The sequence below is a fragment of the Somniosus microcephalus genome, chromosome 12, assembly GCF_052327205.1.
Source record: "Somniosus microcephalus isolate GS21.2 chromosome 12, FLI_Smic_1.0, whole genome shotgun sequence".
Taxonomy (NCBI): Eukaryota; Metazoa; Chordata; class Chondrichthyes; order Squaliformes; family Somniosidae; genus Somniosus; species Somniosus microcephalus.
Window position 1 is genome coordinate 101,927,210 of NC_140998.1, and position 22,223 is coordinate 101,949,432.

Here is a 22,223-nt window from a genome sequence, read left to right on the forward strand (position 1 = left end):
TTACGCCTCTTTGAAGTGTCTGGTATGTTTTTCTATGTTAAAGGCGCTATATAAATGCAAATTGTTGTTTTAAGCGGTCAGCGCTTTTTACTTTGACAGGATTTGACATACACTGCCCTTTATCCATTTGAGTGAAAGCATAACCTGGGGTTGTAACAATAATACCCCTTTCTGACCTGAGCCAACTGTTCGTGTCTTTCACACGTATACTCCCTCAATCTCTCTGTTTTTTGTTTCATTCACTTAACCAATTCAAACACCAATTGAACCAGCATGGCTGTGTCAGGGTGTTGTACTATGTTATGTGTATTTAATGATCAGATCTTCTCAGACTTTCTATACCCTTTTTCCTTTTTTTTTGAAGTTTCCCTTGTTTTGGATGAGTCAGTAAGTTCTCTACTTTGTTGGCATCTGTGTTAGGCACTTCACTGAGTTCTCTATTTCTCATTTTTATAAAATTAAACAATTCCATTCTTTTTTGACGATAGGAGAAGTATGCATTTTGTGAAGTGTACGTGACATTAAGGCCCCAAAATTGCTCTACCACCAGCAGGAGTTTGATGGAATGGTCGGAAACTCAATTGAGACCCGAATATTGATCGATTTAGCCGAGACCTGTGAACTTTGATGGTATCACTGGCAAGAGTTCCTCAGCAGGCACAATCCTGGCATAACTGTTGAGATCATGTACCAGTGGATTTTCTGGGTCTGAGTGTTCAAAGGGTTAATAAATCCCTTGACTGTCAGCTGCCTAACAGTTGCCTTTTTTCTTCTCACCAATCTTTTCACTTTCCTTCCCCACTGCAAGGTGTTCTCTCCTTGCTCGGATATAATTGCACTAGCACCAGTTTCTCTCCGGGGCTGTGCCCAAATGGCCATTATTCATGTGTGAAGCTTAACAGTGAGTGTCAACAGGGTATTTGACTGTGGAGGGGATCCTGTCCTCACCTGACATCCACTTTTAGTAGAGGTTATAGGATAGTGAGCAGGAGTTGCAGCCTGGGATGATTCTACCCTACTTAACCCAGGGACACTGAGGCCGACTGGAGCAATCCTACTGCTGCCCTGTTAGAGATAGGCTAACTCAGCACAAACTACATAGGATTACATAGGTTATACGGCACAGAAACAGGCCATTCGGCCCAACCAGTCCATGCCGGCGTTTATGCTCCACTCAAGCCTCCTCCCGTCTTTCCTCATCTAAATCAAATCAAATCAACTTTTATTGTCATTGTTAGTGCACAAGTGCAGTACAACGAAATGTAGGCTTGCGGCTCCCGAGAGTGTACATTTGGATTAAGACATTTAAACATTCAACAGCAGCACGATGGCATAGTGGTTAGCACTGTTGCCTCACAGCGCCAGGGACCCGGGTTCAAATCCGGCCTCGGGTGACTGTCTGTGTGGAGTTTGCACATTCTCCCCGTGTTTGCGTGGGTTTCCTCCGGGTGCTCCGGTTTCCTCCCACAGTCCAAAGATGTGCGGGTTAGGTTGATTGGCCATGATAAAAATTGACCCTTAGTGTTAGGGGTGATTAAATACGTGGGGTTACGGGGATAGGGCTTGGGTGGGATGGCTGTCGGTGTAGGGACCGGGTGCTAGGGTTTGGATGATCAGCCATGATCTCGTTGAATGGCGGAGCAGGCTCGAAGGGCCGAATGGCCTACTCCTGCTCCTATCTTCTATGTTTCTATGTATACATTTTGGCTTGTAGTATATTAACATAAACATAACCATAATAAAGTGCATTGGCAGATGTGCAGGCTTTAGAGTTTATTTGTGGAGTTTAGTAGGATGACAGCCCTGGGAAAGAAGCTGTTCCTAAATCTGGTCGTACGGGTGCGAATGCATCTGTAGCGTCTCCCAGATGGCAGGAGGGCGAACAGACTGTGGCTGGGGTGGGTAGGGTCTTTGATGATGGACCGTGACCTCCGTAGGCAGCGTTTCTGGTATATGTGCTCGATGGTCGGTAGCCGGGTGCCGGTAATGCGTTGGGCAGTTTTGACTACCCGCTGCAGGGCTTTCCGGTCATAGTAGCTACAGCTGCCATACCATACTGTGATACAGTTTGTCAGGATGCTCTCTATAGTGCAGCGGTAAAAGTTAGAGAGGATCGGGGGTGACAGGTTACATCCCTTCAGCCTCCTTAGGAAATATAGGCGCTGCTGGGCCTTCTTTACCAGAGAGGAGGTGTTGAGGGACCCGGAGAGGTCTTCCGTGATGTGGACTCCAAGGAACTTAAAGCTGTCCACCCTTTCCACCACAGCCCCATTGATGTGGATGGGGGTGTGACTTCCGCCTTTGGACTTCCTGAAGTCCACAATGATTTCTTTGGTTTTCTTGATGTTAAGGGCCAGGTTGTTATCGGCGCATCACTTCACGAGATGCTGGACCTCCTCCCTGTAGGCTGACTCATCGTTGTTGGTGATCTGGCCTACTACCGTGGTGTCATCCGCAAACTTGATGATGGTGTTGGAACCATTAACAGCCACACAGTCGTGGGTGAAGAGGGAGTAGAGGAGGGGGCTCAGCACACATCCTTGTGGGGCCCACGTGTTCAGGGTCGGGGGGGGCGGAGGTGTGGTTACCTAATTTGACAGACTGGGGTCTGTTTGTTAGGAAGTCCAGGGTCCAGTTGCAGAAGGAAGTGTTCAGGCCAAGAGTTTGGAGTTTGGTGGCCAGCTTGTTGGGGATGATAGTGTTGAATGCTGAGCTGTAGTCTATGCACCGCATTCTGATGTAGGTCTCCTTACCATCTAGGTGATTCAGTGCCGAGTGTAGAGCAGTTGTGATTGCATCCTCCGTTGATCTGTTTGCACAATAGGCAAACTGGTGTTGGTCAAGAGAGGCAGGAACACTGGCTTTGATGTGGGCTAAGACCTGTCTCTCGAAACACTTCATTATGATGGGTGTGAGTGCGACGGGTCGATAGTCATTCAGGCACGTCACAGCCGTTTGTTTTGGCACAGGAATAATGGTAGCGGTCTTGAAGCATGTAGGGACTACTGCCTGGGCCAATGACAGATTGAAGATGGCGGTGAAGACATCAGCCAGCTGATCACATTCCTTGAGTACCCGTCCAGGGATGCTATCCGGTCCAGCAGCCTTTCGTGTGTTCACTCCGCGTAGAACACCCCTTACGTCGGAGGTCGACAGAGTGAGCACCTGGTCTTCCGGGGGTGGCAAGGCTTTGGTAGCCGGCTCCCTGTTGTCCCTGTCGAAGCGAGCGTAGAAGTTGTTAAGCTCCTCCGGGAGGGAGGCATCGCTAACTGGGGGGCTGGTGTTTTTGTCCTTGTAGTCAGTGATGGACTGGATGCCTTGCCACATGCGCCGGGGGTCCGAGTTGTTGCGGAAGTGATCCTCTATCCGCAGTGTCTGTTTCCTTTTGGCAGTCCTGATGCCCTTTTTTAGGTTGGTCCTAGCTGCACTGTAAGCCGCCGCGTCGCCAGATTTAAATGCTGCGTCGTGTGCCTTCAGCAGTGAGCGGACCTCTCCGTTCATCCAGGGTTTCTGGTTGGGGTATGTCCTGATATTTTTATGGGTCGTGACGACCTCGACGCAGCTGTTGATGTAGAATAGCACTGTGGATGCGTATTCCTCGATGTCATTATGGGCAAACATGCCCCAATCAGTGCGTTCGAAGCAATCCTGAAGCTCCGATACTGCCCCCTCTGGCCATACTTTCACTGCTCTCACTGATGTTCTCCCTCTTTTGATGAGCGGTTTGTATGCCGGGGCTAGAAACAGGGAGAGGTGGTCAGACTTCCCAAGGTGGGGGCAAGGAATGGCCTTATAAGCGTCTACAATGCTCGTGTAGACTTGATCCAGTGTGTTCTCCCCTCTTGTGGGGCAGGAGACATTCTGGTGGAATTTCGGTAGTACAGTTTTTAGGTTTATGTGATTGAAGTCCCCCGCGACGATAAAAGCTCCGCCTGGGTGCGCAGTTTGTTCGCTGATGGCCCTGTAGAGGTCCTTCAGTGCTAGTTTGGCATTAGCGTGTGGTGGGATGTAGACCGCAGTGATGATAACAGCCGTGAATTCCCGAGGCAGGTAGAAGGGTCTGCACCTTACCATGAGGAATTCCAAATCAGCCGAGCAGGATCTATCAATTATGTCAGTGTTAGTGCACCAGGCATTTAGTGTAAATGCACAAACCGCCTCCCTTGCTCTTACCGAAGTCTGCAGTTCTGTCGACGCGGAAGACCGTACGTCCTTCTAGTTGGATGGTGGTGTCAGGGATGCCGTTGTTCAGCCAGGTCTCTGAAGATCATGGCGCAGCATTCCTTTGTCCTTTTCTGTGTGGAGAGATCCAGTTTGATCTCATCCATTTTGTTCTCCAGTGACCTGACGTTGGCCAGGAAAATACTTGGGAGGGAGGGTTTGTGTGGGGCCCTCTTCAGCCTGTTTTGGATACCGGCCCTCTTACCCCGCTTCTGCTTGCGTTCACTGCGCGGTCTGCGCTGACTTCCGGCTGGGGAAGGACGCCACGCTGGTCCCGGGGGTCGGGCGATGTCGGGAGGCAGATCGATGTCGCCGAGTGTAAGCCGCACGCAGTCAACCCCGATGTCTAGGAGCGTCTGCCGGCTGTACGGTAGGTCAGCCTTTAATTCCCGAATCGGCAGAGTCCAGAAGAGACTCGGAAGGAGGGTGAAAACGCTCAGTCTCGGGAGAGACAAAGCCGCTGCGTCCGTGCGCGCCACCATCGATCAGCATAACCCTCTATTCCCTTCTCCCTCATATGATTGCAAAATTCCTCGGATGCTGGAAATCCGAAATAACAACAGAAAATGCTGGAAAAACTCAGCAGGCCAGCAACATCCGTGGAGAGAGAAATAGAGTCGACGTTTCAGGTCGAAACCCTTCGTCAGGACTGAAAAAACACAGGAAATGAAACAGATTAAAAGACCAGTTTGGGGGCTGGGAAATGGGGATGAAAGAACAAAAGAGAAGTGAAGAGACATCAAGAGGTATTCAAAACGAGACGAGATGGTGATAGGACTAGTGAAGAGACAAAAGACGGCTCTAGATGAGGTGTGAAATGCGCTGGCAGAATGAGACAGCTGCCATGTGGGAGAGAAAAAAAGGGGGAAGGGCACAAAACAAAGGTGTGGATAAAAAATATATGTAAAAATGTAATAGGGGCCGAGGTTACGATCTGAAATTGTTGAACTCGATATTGAGTCCGGAAGGCTGTAAAGTGCCTAATCGGAAGATGAAGTGCTGTTCCTCGAGCTTACGCTGGGTTTCCGTGGAACAATGCAAGAGCCCGAGGACGGTGAGGTCTGAGTGGGAATGGGGCGGTAAATTAAAATGACAGGCGACCAGAAGCTCGGGGTCACCCTTACGGACTGAATGGAGGGTTTCGACCTGAAACGTTGACTCTATTTCTCTCTCCACGGATGTTGCCTGCCCTGCTGAGTTTTTCCAGCATTTTCTGTTGTTATTTCCCTCGTGATTATCTAACCTCCCTCTAAATGCATCTATACTTTTCGCTTCAACCACTCCGTAGTAGCGAGTTCCACATTCTCAGCACTCGAGTAAAGAAGTTTCTTCTGAATTCCCTATTCAATTTCTTGGTAACTATCTTATATTGATAGCCTCTAGTTATGCTCTTCCCCACAAGTGGAAACATTCTCTGTGTATCCACTTTATCAAAACCCTTCATAATTTTGAAGACCTCAATTAGGTCACCCCTCAGCCTTTTTTCAAGAGAAAAAGAGACCCAGCCTGGGTTCATCCTTTCCTGATATGGAAACCCTTGCATTTCTGATATCATCCTTGTAAATCTTCTCTCTATCCTCTCCAGTGCCTCTATATCCTTTTTATAATATGGCGACCAGAACTGTACTTGTGGTCCTCAAATTTGGCTGCCCTCAAAAGTTTGTCACTATCCTCCGCCTGCTTCACGACGACATGCAAGCCGTGATCCTGACCAACGGTTCCACCACAGACCCAATTCATGTACGAACTGGGGTCAAGCAAGGCTGTGTCATCGCACCAACGCTCTTCTCGATCTTCCTTGCTGCAATGCTCCATCTCACCCTCGGTAAGCTCCCCACTGGAGTGGAGCTAATTTACAGAACAAACGGGAAACTGTTCAACCTCCATCAACCTCCAGTCCAGATCCAAGGTTGTCCCATCCTCTGTCGTTGAATTACAGTATGCAGACGACTTTTTTTTAAATTCATTGATGGGATGTGGGCGTCGCTGGCTGGCTAGGCCTGCATTTAGTGCCCATCTCTAATTGCCCTTGAGAAGATGGTGGTGAGCTGCTGCCTTGAACCGCTGCAGTCCATATGGTGTAGGTACACCCACAATGCTATTAGGAAGGGAGTTCCAGGATTTTGGCCCAGTGACAGTGAAGGAACGGCGATACAGGTCCAAGTCAGGATGGTGTGTGGCTTGGAGAGGAACTTGTAGGTGGTGATGTTCCCATGCGTCTGCTGCCCTTGTCCTTCTAAGTGGTAGAAGTCACGGGTTTGGAAGGTGCTGTTGAAGGAGCTTTGGCGAGTTGCTGCAGTGCATCTTGTGTCTGCACCCACTCGGAGGTCGAACTCCAAACCATCGTCAACACCTTCACCGAAGCGTACAAGAGCATAGGCCTTACACTAAACATCCGTAAGACAAAGGTCTTCTACCAGCCTGCCCCCGCCACACAGTACTGCCCCCCGATTATCAAAATCCACGACAAGCCCTTGGACAACGTGGACCACTTTCCATACCTCGGGAGCCCACTGTCAACAAGGGCAGACGTCGACGACGAAGTCCAACACCGCTGTCAGTGTGCCAGTGCAGCCTTCGGTCGCCTGAGAAAGAGCGTGTTTGAAGACCAGGACCTCAAACCCGGCACTAAGCTCATGGTCTACAGAGCAGCAGTGATACCCGCCCTGCGGTATGCTTCAGAGACATGGACCATGTACAGCAGGTACCACCAACGCTGCTTCTGCAAGATCCTGCAAATCCATTGGCAGGATAGGCGCACCAACGTCTGTGTTCTTGCTCAGGCCAACATCCCCAGCATTGAAGCTTTGACCACGCTCAATCAGCTCCGATGGACGGGTCACATTGTCCGCATGCCCGATACGAGACTCCCAAAACAAGCGCTCTACTCGGAGCTCTGGCATGGCAAGAGCGCCCCAGGTGGGCAGAAGAAACGCTTCAAGGACACCCTCAAAGCCTCCTTGAAAAAGTGTAACATCCCCACCGACACCTGGGAATCCCTGGCCCAAGACCACACAAATTGGAGAAGCATCCGGGAAGGTGCTGAACACCTCGAGTCTCTTCGCCGGGAGCAAGCGGAAGCCAAGCGCAGGCAGCGCAAGGAGCACCCGTCCCTTCGACCACCGTCTGCCCCACCTGTGACAGAGACTGTAGGTCCCGCATTGGACTCATCAGTCACCTGCAAACTCATTTTTAATGTGGAAGCAAGTCATCCTTGGTTCCGAGGGACTGCCTAAGAAGAAGACGACGACTTGTGGTCTAACCAAGATTCGATACAGGTTTAGCATAACTTCCCTGTTTATCAATTATATACCTCTAGAAATAAACCCTCGTGCTTGGTTTGCTTTTTTTAATGGCCTTGCTAACCTGTGTCACAACTTTTAGTGATTTGTGTATTTGTACTCCGAGATCTCTTTGTTCCTCTACCCCACCTAGACTTGCACCCTCCAAGTGATAAGTGACCTCCCTATTCTTCCTACCAAAATGTAATACCTCACATTTATTTGTGTTGAACTTCATTTGCCAATTATATGCCCATTCTGCAAGTTTATTAACATCCTCCTGTAATTTGTTGCAGTCCTCCTCAGTATTGACTATCCCTCCCCCAATTTGGTGTCATCCGCAAATTTAGAAATTGTGTTTTTGATTCCATAGTCTAAATCGTTGATATAAATTGTGAACAACAGTGGTCTCAGCACTGATCCTTGTGGAGCACTACAACCCACCTTCTTCCATTGTGAATAGCTATCTTTTTCCCCTACTCTCTGCTTTCTGTCTTGAAGCCAGCTAACTATCCATTCTGCTACTTTTCCCCAACCTCCACATTCTGTGACCTTATTCATTAGTCTATTATGGGGGACTTTATCGAAGGCCTTTTGAAAATCTAGATAAATTACATCTATTGCATTACCATTGTCTACTCTCTCTGTTACCTCTGCAAAAAATTCAGTGAGGTTGGTGAAGCAAGACTTTCCCTTTTGAAATCCATGCTGACTATTCATTACTATGTTTTTGGTTTCTAGAGAAAAGAAACTTAATGTTATATTCGCTCTCCAGGATGATTGTGGAATAGGAGGCAGAGGAAAGTGAGGCCCAATAGTGCTTGATGTGGACCAGACGGATCGGGTGATGGATGGCTGAACTAGTTGTGCACCAGGTACATTCTGGTCTGCACACCTTGACCTTGAAGAAGTGAAGATGGGGGCCACATCAGCGGGAATGACCAGACTATGAGCAAGTAAAAGCTTTACTGGGGACAAGGGCATCAGAGGTAGAGGAGAAGTATTGTGGCGAATGGAGGGCCAAAGTCTGAGCAGTCAGATCAACCTTGTGGCTCTTCTCTGCACTACTTCACAGAATCACAGAAACCCCACAGTGCAGATAGAGGCCATTTCGGCCCATCGAGCCTGCACCGACACATATCCCACCCGATCCCCGTAACCCTTACACCAACACATATCCCACCCTATCCCCACGTACTTAATCCCCCTAACACTAAGGGTCAATTTATCATAGCCAATCATCCTAACCTGCACATCTTTGGACTGTGGGTGGAAACCGGAGCACCCGGAGAAAACCCACGCAAACACAGGGAGAATGTGCAAACTCCACACAGACAGTCACCCGAGGCCGGATTCGAACCCGGGTCACTGGCGCCGTGAGGCAACAGTGCTAACCACTATGCCAGCGGACTTCCGACTATGTATCTTGGTGACTGGAACTGGACACCTTATTCAAGATGTGGTGTGACCAAAGCACTATGCAGTTAGATCATGGCTTTCTCTAACTTGTACTCTACGGTTTTAGTTTTATTGTTCAACTTCCTAAAATGACAAAACAAAATGGAATTTGGATGATCAGCCATGATCGCATTGAATGGCGGAGCAGGCTCAAGGGGCCGAATGGCCTACTCCTGCTCCTATCTTCTATGTTTCTATGAAAGGAGGCTTACTATAAGTGATATTACTCTCATAATCTGTGTGTTGTAAAATGCTGAAATAAATTCTTAGTACCACCTGTCTCCTTCATCTTGTTGCATGATTTCTAAAGAGAGTCCTAATTCATATTTATTTAGATCATGGGCCAAGTACTTTATTGCATCACCCATACATACTATTTCACCAAAACAGCAACTTTGAAGTTGACCGGTTCAGTCGTTGCCCCATATAATTAATCTATTCTAGGAGGAAAGGGATCTTCTATTTGGAGCACATTATAATGCCAGTTCTTCTGTTGAAAGCAGCTATTTACCACCCTAATACTGTTGAATATTGATGCAAAAGGCAGCAAAACACATCGGAAGGGAGATCCAAAATTGCATCACTGTTTGGCATAGCCAGAGTAAATGACATTGTGTACTAAACAGTGCAGTGAACAATTTATTTTCTTTTTTCCATTTGAAAGAAACTTGAAACAATGTTGTATCGGAGGTTGTTATATCGGAGTGGGCTCAGTGACTTCTGTGTTAATAGTTTTACTGCTGTACTGATCATTCTCAACAGGAGAAACCTTTGGTATCATTTTTCCAGCAGGTGGCAGCCTTCTCCATTTAAGCAGTTTACAGCAATAGGATGAGCTGAGGATGTCAGTGTTTCTTGTAATTGCTCCCAGTCTATTTGTTGCTTACTTATGAATTAACTTGCATTTATTGAACTAAATCATTTCAATCATTTAATTACACCTGAGGAGCTGAACTATAATTGCCTGCAGCTAACCAGGATCTAATGTGGCTTCAGCTGTATTAATTTGATGTTTACTTTTCTGAGTGCTAAAAGCATTAAAATGATTGCGCAATGGGATTACATTTTGTTAATTGCTGGCAATCATTAGCTTGGAAGTGGTATTGAAGAATGACTGTACATTATGGAGGGATGAAATTTATGTTATGAACAGTAGGGTAGCCTGTCTTCTTTTAAAATGCCCAGGAGATTATTAAAAATTGCTTTCTTTCTACATCTTGGTATATTAAAATATTAAAAGACTGAAATTATTATTCACCTTTTTGTAATTCTATAACTGCAATGACTGAGACATGTACAGTACATTTAATTAATGTAATAAAACACCTGCATTTCAGCTAATCCAAAAGTAAATGAGGAACTGAACGAAAGATTGCCTGTTTCTAAGAAGCGCCGCTGCCGACAATTGGAAAAAGAAGAGCTTGAGACTTCATTGGAAAATTTCTATAAAGAACTCAACAAATTAACAGTTAGGTGAGAAGATAATGGCACATCATGAAATCTCAGCTGTTAGTGCCCTTTTTGGATTGTGACAGCTGATAAATGCCTTATATTTTAACTAGTTGTCCAGTAACTTTCTGCAAATTTTATGTATTTAATCTCTTGGAGGTGAAACATACTCGAGCAATTTCAATTAAACCACTTCAATTAGTGGTGCTGCGGTTTATGCTTTTTTTTTTACGAGCTGACTAATGAGATGAGAGTTTACATGACAACTAAATGTCATGTCAAAAGATTGAAGCAGTGACAAAGTTCAGATGTCTACAGAAAGTAATATTTAATTCAATACTATTTATTCAGCGCACAGTTAATATTCAGCTCTTGGCTTTTGTTGCCATTTTCCCAACAAAAGCTTAACATGACCCTGTTCAAAACAAAAAGTCACAAATATGAGACTTAAAATCCTAACATTAATTACTGGAATTGTGTCATTCAAAAGATATTGAAATAACCCAAATACAAGAACTGGGAATGAAAATTAATTTCTCTTGGATTATAAACTAAAAACAGTTGTTCTGTAGTTGTTGCAATTTTTTAACCTGAATATTTTAGTTGCTACATAAAGATATTTAAACATTGGACTTCCCATTAAATATGTCTTCAAACAATTCTCACAAACACGGCATCTTTCGTTGCTTTTGCATAATTTTTTCTCATACTTTTTTTCTTTGCAGGTCTGAAAACTTGGAGGAAAAAACAAGACCACAAAGAGACCAGAATACATCTGAAATACAAATGGAAGGTTGGTGAAAAGTTTAGATCTACCACTGGTTGGATTATTGTGAATGTTAAAAAATTTTCTCTCTGCCTCCTTTCCCCCTAAAAAAAAAAGTTAATTTTATATTAAAGTATCCCAAGGAGAACAGTAAAGAAAAGCTGTGGACAAAATGGTTGGAATAAAAATGTCCTGAAATTTGAGGTGCTTGCAAAACAGGTTTGCTCTCCATAGTTAAATCTTCCTAGCTAAAGCAAGAGCTGCTTTTTTTTGGTACTAGCTCTTTATAATAAAAAAACTGTGATGGATGCGGTTACTGGCTCTTTTATGTACTGTTGCTCAGCTGGGATTTTTAATTCATCCATGTTTTAATTGCCCTTTACAGCTATATGTTCTGAGGTCTTGTGCTAAAGTAACAAAACTCCAAGTTGAGTATTTTGATGAAAATTATTTCAGCAATGCAACCTGGAAATTTTAAATGGGTAACATACCTGTTCAGTATTTCTCCAATATAATTATAATTCTATGCTTCCATGACTGTATAATTTGGTAATGTTTGCTGCAACATAACCATTCCTATGTCAAATACAATGAAATATAGCATATTTCCAATTTCTATTCAATAATGCTGGCACTATAATTGTTACAGCATTTTTTTATTTTCAAAGGAATACAATTGAAATGTATCCCTTTCTTAATTATTCCTAACTGAAGTAGCAATTTGTATACTTGCTTAAAACTTTATATTTCAGAAAGTAAAAGTAGTAACTCTTAAAACTAATAGACCGTTGAATTATGTAGCCTAAACCGTAGAATATAAGACAGTTAGATCATTACATCCTGAATCGTGCTCTTGTCAGACTGCACCTTGAATACTGTACCCACTTCTGGTCGGCAAGAAACGAGGGAGACGTTCAAGCACTGGAGGCATTGCAGAGAAGAGTCACCAGGCTAATCATCAGTGTCAGAAATCTGAGTTATGAAGAAAGACTGGATAGATTGGGACTTTTGAGCTTGGAAAGGGGGCATCTGAAGAGTGATCTTGTAGACATACGTAAGATTGTTAAGGGCATAGAAGAATATTGCTTTAAATGAAACTGTGGGAGTAGAGCTAGGGAACATGGATTCAAACATTTTAAGGCTGATAACAGTTTTTTTTTCTTCAGAGTGATCAGCATGTGGATTAAACTTCCATTTGTGGAGCAACAGCCTGGAATTAAATTGTTGGATACTACAGTGGGGGGACATTGGGATTTCTTTGGATGGATGAATTAAGATGGGCCAAATGGCCTTCATTATCTGTAATTATCTTGTGATAATAGATCTCCTTAAACATTTTTAATATATCTGTAGTGCACAAAAAAACTGCAAGTAAACAAAGAGCAGTTAATTACATTCTTTCAGATTCATAATGCATTGCAACTTATCCCATTATGGCATACCTGTCATAATTAATGCATGCTTCTTTTGAAATCTTAACTGCTTGCTGTAAGAAGTAACAGTATGATAAAATTATTTCTACTCACTTACAACTGTCTTTACTCTTTCTCCTTTGACATTGCAATAATATAGATTTTCATATCTTTGACCTATTTTTCTGCCCATGATTAATTCCTAGCATTCACCTATTACACAGTTGATATTTATAAAATTGTGACTTTACACAGCCAGACAGTTAATTGTAACGTAATATACTGAGAAATGCAGAAATTTTCTTACAGGTTTTAAATCACCTGTGTCCAGTGTTTTTAAAACCAGAATCCCAATAACACACAGCTTTGATCACACATGTGCAGAGGTAAAATGCATGGAATGACAATGAGAGATAAACAGAATGTTTACCTATCCCTTATGAGCTGATGCTGATATGTAAATTTATTCTTCTCTGTTGCACAAATATGCATTCTGGCTCTTGCTTAAACACTTCAGAGGTCTTAGTCAAACAGTTTTAATGGTGTTTCCAATATTCTGAATGTGTGACATTTGATGAATGTCTTGTGCAGTTTGATATCCAACGAATAGTGTGAATGAAGGAGTCATTGATAACTACACCACCACAGTGAGATAATTTATTATTTTACTGTTCATATTCATCTTGACATTTTTATCTGCAGAAGGCAAATTTCATTTGAAATATCTAATCTAAGATTTATTTTGGATATTGGCCTTTTCCTGTTGATCATTGAAAGAGTTCCCAAAGGAAATTGTGCATCCAGTTTCAGATTAAGTAGAAGGTCTGCAGTTGTTAAGGGAGTTCTACGTTTAACACACATGCATACATATTCAGTCTGCATTGTGAGGAAAAATTAAGGTAGCAACCCAGGTTTTGGAACAATGTAGCTAAAAGTCCTATATTTACTGAAAGACAAAAGGTTATATGGCAGCATTTGATTTTATTATTCTTTTTAAATTCATGTTTGTCTTGGTGGCCTGGATGGGAATACTAATAAATGTCTCCAGCAATCCAGACTAGAAATCCTTGGCAACAAAGCTGCATAGAAGACCTCTCTGATCTCTAGTTTGAAAACTGGTCTTTTGTAAAAATAATTGTCCACTCTCTAACCTGATAATCTGATGCAATAAAGTCTTTGTACACTCTAATTTTGATAATGTTTCATTTAAATGGATAGACAGTATATAGTAATCACAGTCAATAAATTGCATTACAGCAATTATATCTGAAATTAATCATCCCCAAAAATAAAAGCTGAGTATTGCCTGGAAAGTTTTGGTGTAACTACAATGCAAGAGTGCATTGCACTTGTTTCCCCCACCCCCCAGAAAATTTACATTTACACCAGTTTTATGTTGAAACATTACTACATGTGAATTTCATCGATTGTTTGTGCTGCTTCCAAGATATTCCCTCAATCTTCTACCGCTTATTTACATAGCCCTGCCTTCATGCAAATGATCTACTCACGTGAGTTTCCTAGATTTACACTGGCATAGATCTATCTCCAATAATTTAGCGGCAACACTGCCCAAAGTCATCTGATATCGGCGTAACAGATTATTGGAGTTTGATCATTTATTCACTATTTAAAAAAATCTTTCCTACTAAAATCTAAACTATACTTGGCCAAAGTGCTGTCAGAGTCTGCAAAATTTCAGCTATCATGTGTTTTGAAGGACTAAGCAGCTGGAATGTCCTTATGGGAATATCCCTGTTCTGTGTAACAATACGGAGGAGCAGTAGCAGAGGCAAAGAGACTCAGAGTGAGGCACCGTGGCTGAAGCAACAGCAACACAATATTACTCAAAAGTGAAACTACATCTGGTAGCGATGTTAACCTCAGAACAACAACAACTTGTATTTATTTAACACTTTTATGTAGTAAAACGTCCCAAGGCGCTTCACAGGAGTGTTAGACGACAAAAATTTGACACCGAGCCACATGAGAAATTAGGGCAGATGACCAAAAGCTTGATCAAAGAGATAGGCTTTAAGAAGCGTCTTAAAGGAGGAAAGAAAGGTAGAGGCGGAGAGGTTTAGGGAGGGAATTTCAGAGCTTGGGGCCTAGGCAACAGAAAGCACGGCCACCAATGGTTAAGTGTTTATAATCAGGGATGCTCAAGAGAGCAGAATTAGAGGGATATCTTTGGTGCTGGGGGCGGGGGGGGGTAGTTGTGGGGCTGGAGGAGATTAGAGACGGGGAGGGGCGAGGCCATGAAGGGATTTGATAACGAGGATGAGAATTTTAAAATCAAGGCATTGCTTAATTGGGAGCCAATGTAGGTCAGCGAGTACCGGGGTGATGGATGAATGGGACTTGGTGCGAGTTAGGACACGGGCAGCCAAGTTTTGGATGACCTCAAGTTTACGTAGGGTAGAACATGGGAGGCCAGCCAGGAGTGCGTTGGAATAGTCAAGTCTAGAGGTAACAAAGGCATCGATGAGGGTTTGAGCAGCGGATGAGCTGAGGCAGTGGTGGAGACGAGCGATGTTACGGAGGTGGAAATTGGTGGTCTTTGTTATGCCATGGATATGTGGCCGGAAGCTCATTTCAGCATTAGATATGATGCCAACAGATACGAACAGTCTGGTTCAGCCTCAGACAGATGCGAGGGAGAGGGATGGAGTCGGTGGCTAGGGAACGGAGTTTGTGGCGGGGACCAAAGAAAATGGCTTTGGTCTTCCCAGTATTTAATTGGAGAAAATTTCTGCTCATCCAGTACTGGATGTCGGACAAGCAGTCTGACAAGTTAGAAAGAGTGGAGGGGTTGAGAGACGTGGTGGTGAAGTGGAGCTGGATGTTGTCAGCGTACATGTGGAAACTGACACTGTTTGCGGATAATGTCGCCAAGGGGCAGCATGTAGATGAGAAATAGGGGACCAAAGATGGATCCTTGGGGAATACCAGAGGTAATGGAGCGGGAAGAGAAGCATCTGGCTAGGATTAGATAGATAAGAATGGAACCAGGCGAGCGCAGTTCCACCCAGCTGGATGAGGCTGGAGAGGTGTTGCAGGAGGATGGAGTCGTCAACCGTGTCACAGGCTGCAGATAGGTCGGGAAAGGCGAGGAGAGATAGTTTACGTTTGTCACAGACGCAAAGGATGTCATTCGTGACTGAGAGCCGTTTCGGTACTGTGGCAGAGGCAGAAACCTGATTGGAGGGATTCAAACATGGAGTTGCGGGAAAGATGGGCACGGATTTGGGAGGCGACAACAAGGACTTTGGAGCGGAAAGGGAGATTGGAGATGGGGTGGTAATTTGCAAGGACAGAGAAGTCAAGGGTTGTTTTTTTGAGGAGCGGTGTAATAATGGCAGATTTGAAGGAGAGGGGGACAGTACTTGAGTAGAGAGAACCGTTAACAATGTCAGCTAACATGGGAGCCAGAAAAGGAAGTTGGGTGGTCAGCAGTTTAGTGGGAATAGGGTCAAGGGAGCAGGAAGTGGGTCTCCTGGTCAAGATGAGCGCGGAGAGGTCATGAAGGGAGGTTGGCGAGAAACTGGAGAAAGATGCGAGTTCAGGGCTAGGGTGGGAGGAACCTCAGAGGAAGTTTGGCCCGGCGGGCATGGGGAAGGAAGGGAAGTGGCAGAGGCAGCTGAACAGATGGTCTCAATCTTAGAGACAAAGAAGTCCATGAGCTCCTCATACTTGTTGGAGGTGAGGGTGGGGATGACGGCGGAGAGGGGTTTAAGAAGACGGTTCAAGTAGAGAATAGAAGCTGGGGGTTATCTTTGCATTCCAGAATGATCCTGGAATAGTGAGCAGTTTTGGCAGATGAGCAAAGGACCCGATGATGCTTTGTGGTCCAGCCAAATCTGGCATTCAAAGGCTAAACCAGTTGTCTGCCATATCCGTTCAGGTCTGTGTCCCTTGGACTTAAGGGAGCAAAGATGGGCCGTACCAGGGGGAGCGGCTAGGATGAGAGAGAATATTGGTTTTTATCGGGACTAGGGCATCAAAGGTGGTGGTGAGGGTGTGGTTGAGCAGATTGGTAGCTGCAGGAATGGAGGGCCAAGGGCTGGACAGTTGGGAATTCTGATTAATTCAGACTTTAACAATTGCTTTTTGACACTAGTGTTGGATGCTGCCCAAATTGACACCATGGTGAATGAGTGAAAATTAATGTTTGGTACTGGGCATAGCAATGGAGCCATTGTCTTTTCAGTTGCATGTAAAAATAGAAGATAAACCTGAAATAGCTTCCTCACCTATAGGCCTGGTGGTAAAATGTCAGGAATCTGAACTGGATAACTGAGTTCAAACCCAGATTGAACTGAGATTCACACTTCCTTCTTGGTGATTCTTGCCAGACCACTAAATGATGCAACACTACTGCTGTGAAACATCCGAATGCTATATTTCACAATGCAAGCTTCCTAATTTTACAAAAAAAGTCCACTGAACAGCAATACGGACACACATGGTAAGTTTTATTTTCTATGGCGAATACACCTTTTTAAAAATAGCTTATAAAGTTGTAACACAAATGGGAAACAATTGTTGGCTCTACATTTGCACTTGTTTTATCCTGGTTTTTATGTTCTGGATTAGGCAAATGATCTCTGCAGGAAATTTCAGTGTAAGTTTCTGACTGCAAGTAAATTTCAGTGCAATTTTTACATAGATGTAATCCAGGAAATTCAGGCATTTCATAACTCTATATATGCCATCTCTAGGTCCAATGTCAAACAGTAACAAAATCATGCATGAAGTATGGAAGAAGTTTTTGTCTGATAGATCAGTATCTCAGTATACATATTTGATATCAAATTTTTCACCAATATTTCCTAACTTTTCAATTTTTAAGAATTTATATTGCAAGATTAAGTTTAGAAGAGCTGATCCTCGTTTCTAATTTCTAAAATAAAAGAGCAATCTTCTATGCTGATTGCTAAAGAATAAGTTGGTAACTGACTAATACTGGATTTTAAGTCATTTGTGGAGCAGTTTAACTTAACGGAAATGTGTGCCAATCAATATTTTTTACTTGGATCAGCGAATATCTGAATATGCTAAATAGAAAGAGGAATCGTATAGCTTCCGAAGTGTACGTTGTCTTGCCTTGCAGAGCAATAGTTAATATCCTGTTGCATCAACACCAACTTGTTAAGATTTTAATTGTAATTATAGTTATTCATACTGCAAATCCAACCTGAAGATGTATTTCAGTATTTTCATTACTACAAGTAGTGTCTTCAACTTTCTATGGAGCAGATGATAAAATCAAATTTGAATTATATAATTTTGTAAATAATTGCATAAGCTTAGTTACACCAAATCAAACCAACCAGTCAGCTGCATTAAAAATCACAAGTATGTCAATTTAACAATTTGATATCTTGAAGTAAAATAACATGAGTCATTGAAACATATAAATCTCATTGAAACATATAAAATTCTTAAGGGGCTTGACTAGCTAGATGCTGGGAGGATGTTTCCCCTGGCTGGGATGTCTAGAACTAGGGGTCACAGTCTCTGCATAAGGGGTCGGCCATTTAGTACTGAGTTGAGGAAGAATTTCTTCACTCAAAGGGTTGTGAATCTTTGGAATTCTCTATCGCAGAGGGCTGTGGATGCTCAGTCGTTGAGTATATACAAGACTGAGATCGATGGATTTTTGGATACTAGGGAAATTAAGGAATATGGGGATAGTGTGGGAAAGTGGAGTTGAGGTAGAAGATCAGCCATGATCTTATTGAGTGGCAGAGCAGGCTCGAAGGGCCGAATGACCTACACCTGCTCCTATTTCTTATGTTCAACATTCTGCTTGACTTTCATTGGTTGAAACTATTGCAATTCAGTTTCTGCAACACGGATTAGTGTCTGATCATCCTTGGATTTCCAAAAGATGTTCTTATTCCCTACTTCACCATGAGATTGAATATACAGAGTAAGGAGGATAAGAGACTAGATAGGAAAGGAGCTGGATTGGCTGTATATGCTAGGGACACCTGGGAGGCAAAGGAAGTGGACCGATGTACAGGATAAGATTCTCAACAAGCTCCACAATGCAAAAAGGACACAGATAACAAGGGATTTGTTATAGTTCAAAACAAAAAAGGACGGATTAATTTATGTAGAGATAAATTATGTGCAAACAGAAAGATCATGCTAATGGTGGACTTTAACTAACCTGATCAACTGGAAATGTCCAAGCAATCTCGAATCTGAACTGGTAAATGTAATGTAATACTGATTTCTGACCCTGTGCATTAGGGATATCTTAAGAAGCAATCTTAACCAAGTGACCCCAATAGGATATTCAGAACTGAAATAATGGTATCCCAGGGCAACATTGACCATAAAATGATTAAATTTGACATGATCTGGGGTAATCTATTGAAAGGATACAGAGGAGAGCAACTCGAATGATTAAGGGGATGGATAGATTGGATTCTAATGAGCGATTATGTAAATTGGGCACATTCTCATCTACATGCTGCCCCTCGGCGATGTCATCTGAAAACACAGGGTCAGTTTCCACATGTGCGCTGACGATACCCAGCTCTACCTCACCACCGCTTCTCTCGACCCCTCCACTCTCTAAATTGGCAGACTGCTTGTCCAATATCCAGTACTGGACGAGCAGAAATTTCCTTCAGTTAAATATTGGGAAGACCAAAGCCATTGTCTTTGGTCTCCGCCACCGACTCCGTTCCCTAGCCACTGACTTCATCCCTCTCCCTAGCATCTGTCTGGCTGATCCAGACTGTTACAACCTTCATGTCATATTTGACCCTGAAATGAACTTCCGACTACTTAGCCACGACATAACAAAGACCGCCGGTTTTCACCTCCGTAACATTGCCCGTCTCCACCACTGCCTCAGCTCATTTTTTAAAATTCGTTTGAGATGTGGGTGTCGCTGGCAAGGCCAGCATTTATTGCCCATCCCTAGTTGCCCTTGAGAAGGTGGTGGTGAGCTGCCTTATTGAACTGCTGCAGTCCGTGTGGTGAAGGTACTCCCACAGTGCTGTTAGGTAGGGAGTTCCAGGATTTTGACCCAGCAACGATGAAGGATCGGTGATATACTTCTAAGTCAGGATGGTGTGTGTCTTGGAGGGGAACTTGAGAGGTGGTGGTGTTCCCATGCGCCTGCTGCCCTTGTCCTTCTAGGTGGAAGTGGTCGCGGATTTGGGAGGTGCTGCCGAAGAAGCCTTGGTGAGTTGCTGCAGTGCATCTGGTAGATGGTACACACTGAAGCCACGGTACTCCAGTGGTGGAGGGAGTAAATGTTTAAAGTGGTGGATGGTGTGCCAATCAAACAGGCTGCTTTTTCCTGAATGATGTCGAGCTTCTTGAGTGTTGTTGGAGCTGCACTCATCCAGGCAAGTGGAGAGTATTCCATCACACTCCTTACTTGTGCCTTGTAGATGGTGGAAAGGCTTTGGAGAGTCAGGAGATGAGACACTCGCCACAGAATACCTAGCCTCTGACCTGCTCTTGTTGCCACAGTATTTATGTAGCTGGTCCAGTTAAGTTTCTGGTCAATGGTGACCCCCAGGATGTTGATGGTGGGGGATTCAGCGATGGTAATGCTGTTGAATGTCAAGTGGAGGTGGTTAGATTCTTGCTTGTTGGAGATAGTCATTGCCTGGCACTTCTGTGGCATGAATGTTACCTTCCATTTATCAGCCCAAGCCTGAATGTCGTCCAGGTCTTGTATGCAGGCATGGACTGCTTCATTATCTGAGGAGTTGTGAATGGCGCTGAACACTGTGCAGTCATCAGCAAACATCCCCATTTCTGACCTTATGTTGGAGGGAACGTCATTGATAAAGCAGCTGAAGATGGTTGGGCCTAGGACACTGCCCTGCTGCTGAAACCCTCATCTATGCCTTTGTTACCTTTAGACTTGACAATTCCAATGCACTCCGGGGCTGGCCTCCCATGTTCTACTCTATGCACGCTTGAGGTCATCCAAAACTTGGTGCAAGTTAGGACACAGGCAGCCAAGTCCGATTCACCCATCATCCTTGCGCTTGCTAACCTACATTGGCTCCTAGTTAAGCAACAGCGTAGGGCACATGCAGTCAGAATCAGGGGAATTTATAATGGGGAACAAAGAAATGGCCGACCAATTAAATACATACTTTGGTTCTGTCTTCACAAAGGAGGACACAAATAACCTCCCAGAGATGTCGGGGAAAATAGGGTCTAATGAGAGGGAGGAATTGAATGAAATCAGTATTTGTAGGGAAATGGTGTTAGGGAAATTGACAGGATTGAAGGCTGATAAATCCCCAGGGCCTGATAATCTATATCCTAGGGTACTTAAGGAAGTGACCCGAGAAATAGTAGATGCATTGCTGGTCATCTTCCAAAATTCTATAGACTCTGGAACAGTTCCCATGGACTGGAGGATAGCGAATGTAACCCCACTATTTAAAAAAGGTGGTAGACAAGACAACGGGGAATTATAGACCGGTAAGCCTGACATCGGTAGTAGGGAAAATGCTAGAGTCCATTATAAAAGATGTAATAGCAGAGCACTTGGAAAACAGTGACGGGATCGGACAACGTCAACATGGATTTACAAAAGGTAAATCATGCTTGACTAATCTACTGGAATTTTTTGAGGATGTAACTGGTAGAATAGATAAGGGAGAACCAGTGGATGTGGTGTATTTGGACTTTCAGAAGGCTTTCGATAAGGTCCCGCATAAGAGATTAGCGTGCAAAGTTAAAGCACATGGGATTGGGGGTAAGGTACTCACTTGGATAGAAAACTGGTTGGCAGCCAGGAAGCAAAGAGTTGGAATAAACGGGTCTTTTTCTGAGTGGCAGGCAGTGACTCGTGAGGTACCACAGGGATCCGTCCTTGGACCCCAGCTATTCACAATATATATAAATGATCTAGACGAGGGAACTTGATGCAATATCTCCAAGTTTGCAGACGACACAAAGCTGGGTGGACGTGTGTGCTGTGAGGAGGATGCAGAGAAACTCCAGTATGATTTGGACAAGTTGACTGGGCAGATGCATGGCAGATGCAGTATAATCTGGATAAATGCAAGGTTATCCACTTCGGTGGCAACAACAGGAAGACCGATTATTATCTAAACGGCAATAGATTGGGAGAAGGGGAAGTGCAATGAGACCTGGGTGTCCTTGTGCACCAGTCGCTGAAGGTCAGGGTGCAGCAGGTGGTTAAGAAGGCAAATGGTATGCTGGCCTTCAAAGCGAGAGGATTCGAGTACAGGAGCAAGGATGTCTTGCTGCAGTTGTACAGGGCCTTGGCAAGACTACACCTTGAGTATTGTGTGCAGTTTTGGTCGCCTTATCTAGAGTTTAGAAGAATGAGAGAGGATCTCATTGAAACTTATAAAATTCTAACAGGACTAGACAGACCAGATGCAGGAAGGATGTTCCCGATGGCGAGGGAGTCCAGAACTAGGGGTCACAGTCTAAGGATAAGGGGTAAGCCATTTAGGACTGAGGTGAGGAGGAATTTCTTCACCGAGAGGTGAACCTGTGGAATTCTCTACCACACAAGGCAGTTGCGGCCAATTCATTAAATATATTCAAGAAGGAGTTAGATATATTTCTTAAGGCTAAAGGGATCAAGGGATATGGGGAGAAAGCAGGGAC

At 44.1% G+C, this 22,223-nt stretch overlaps 1 protein-coding gene across 10 annotated transcripts in view; it reads left to right on the top strand.

Annotated features, from left to right (window-relative positions):
• mipol1 (mirror-image polydactyly 1) overlaps positions 1-22,223 on the top strand; it is a 418,898-nt gene that overhangs the window by 118,123 nt on the left and 278,552 nt on the right. For 5 of the 10 annotated variants that reach the window (XR_015080271.1, XM_086003343.1, XM_086003344.1 and 2 more), the window contains 2 exons: positions 10,298-10,433; positions 11,135-11,202. Coding sequence is in view for 9 of the 10 variants with exons in the window: in XM_086003343.1 (XP_085859469.1) it covers positions 10,298-10,433; positions 11,135-11,202 (204 nt within the window). In the remaining variant the exon portion in view is untranslated. Of the gene's footprint in view, positions 1-7,771; positions 8,378-10,297; positions 10,434-11,134; positions 11,203-22,223 lie in introns of those variants that run through there. The other 5 variants (XM_086003350.1, XM_086003345.1, XM_086003346.1 and 2 more) reach the window with 2 other exon arrangements.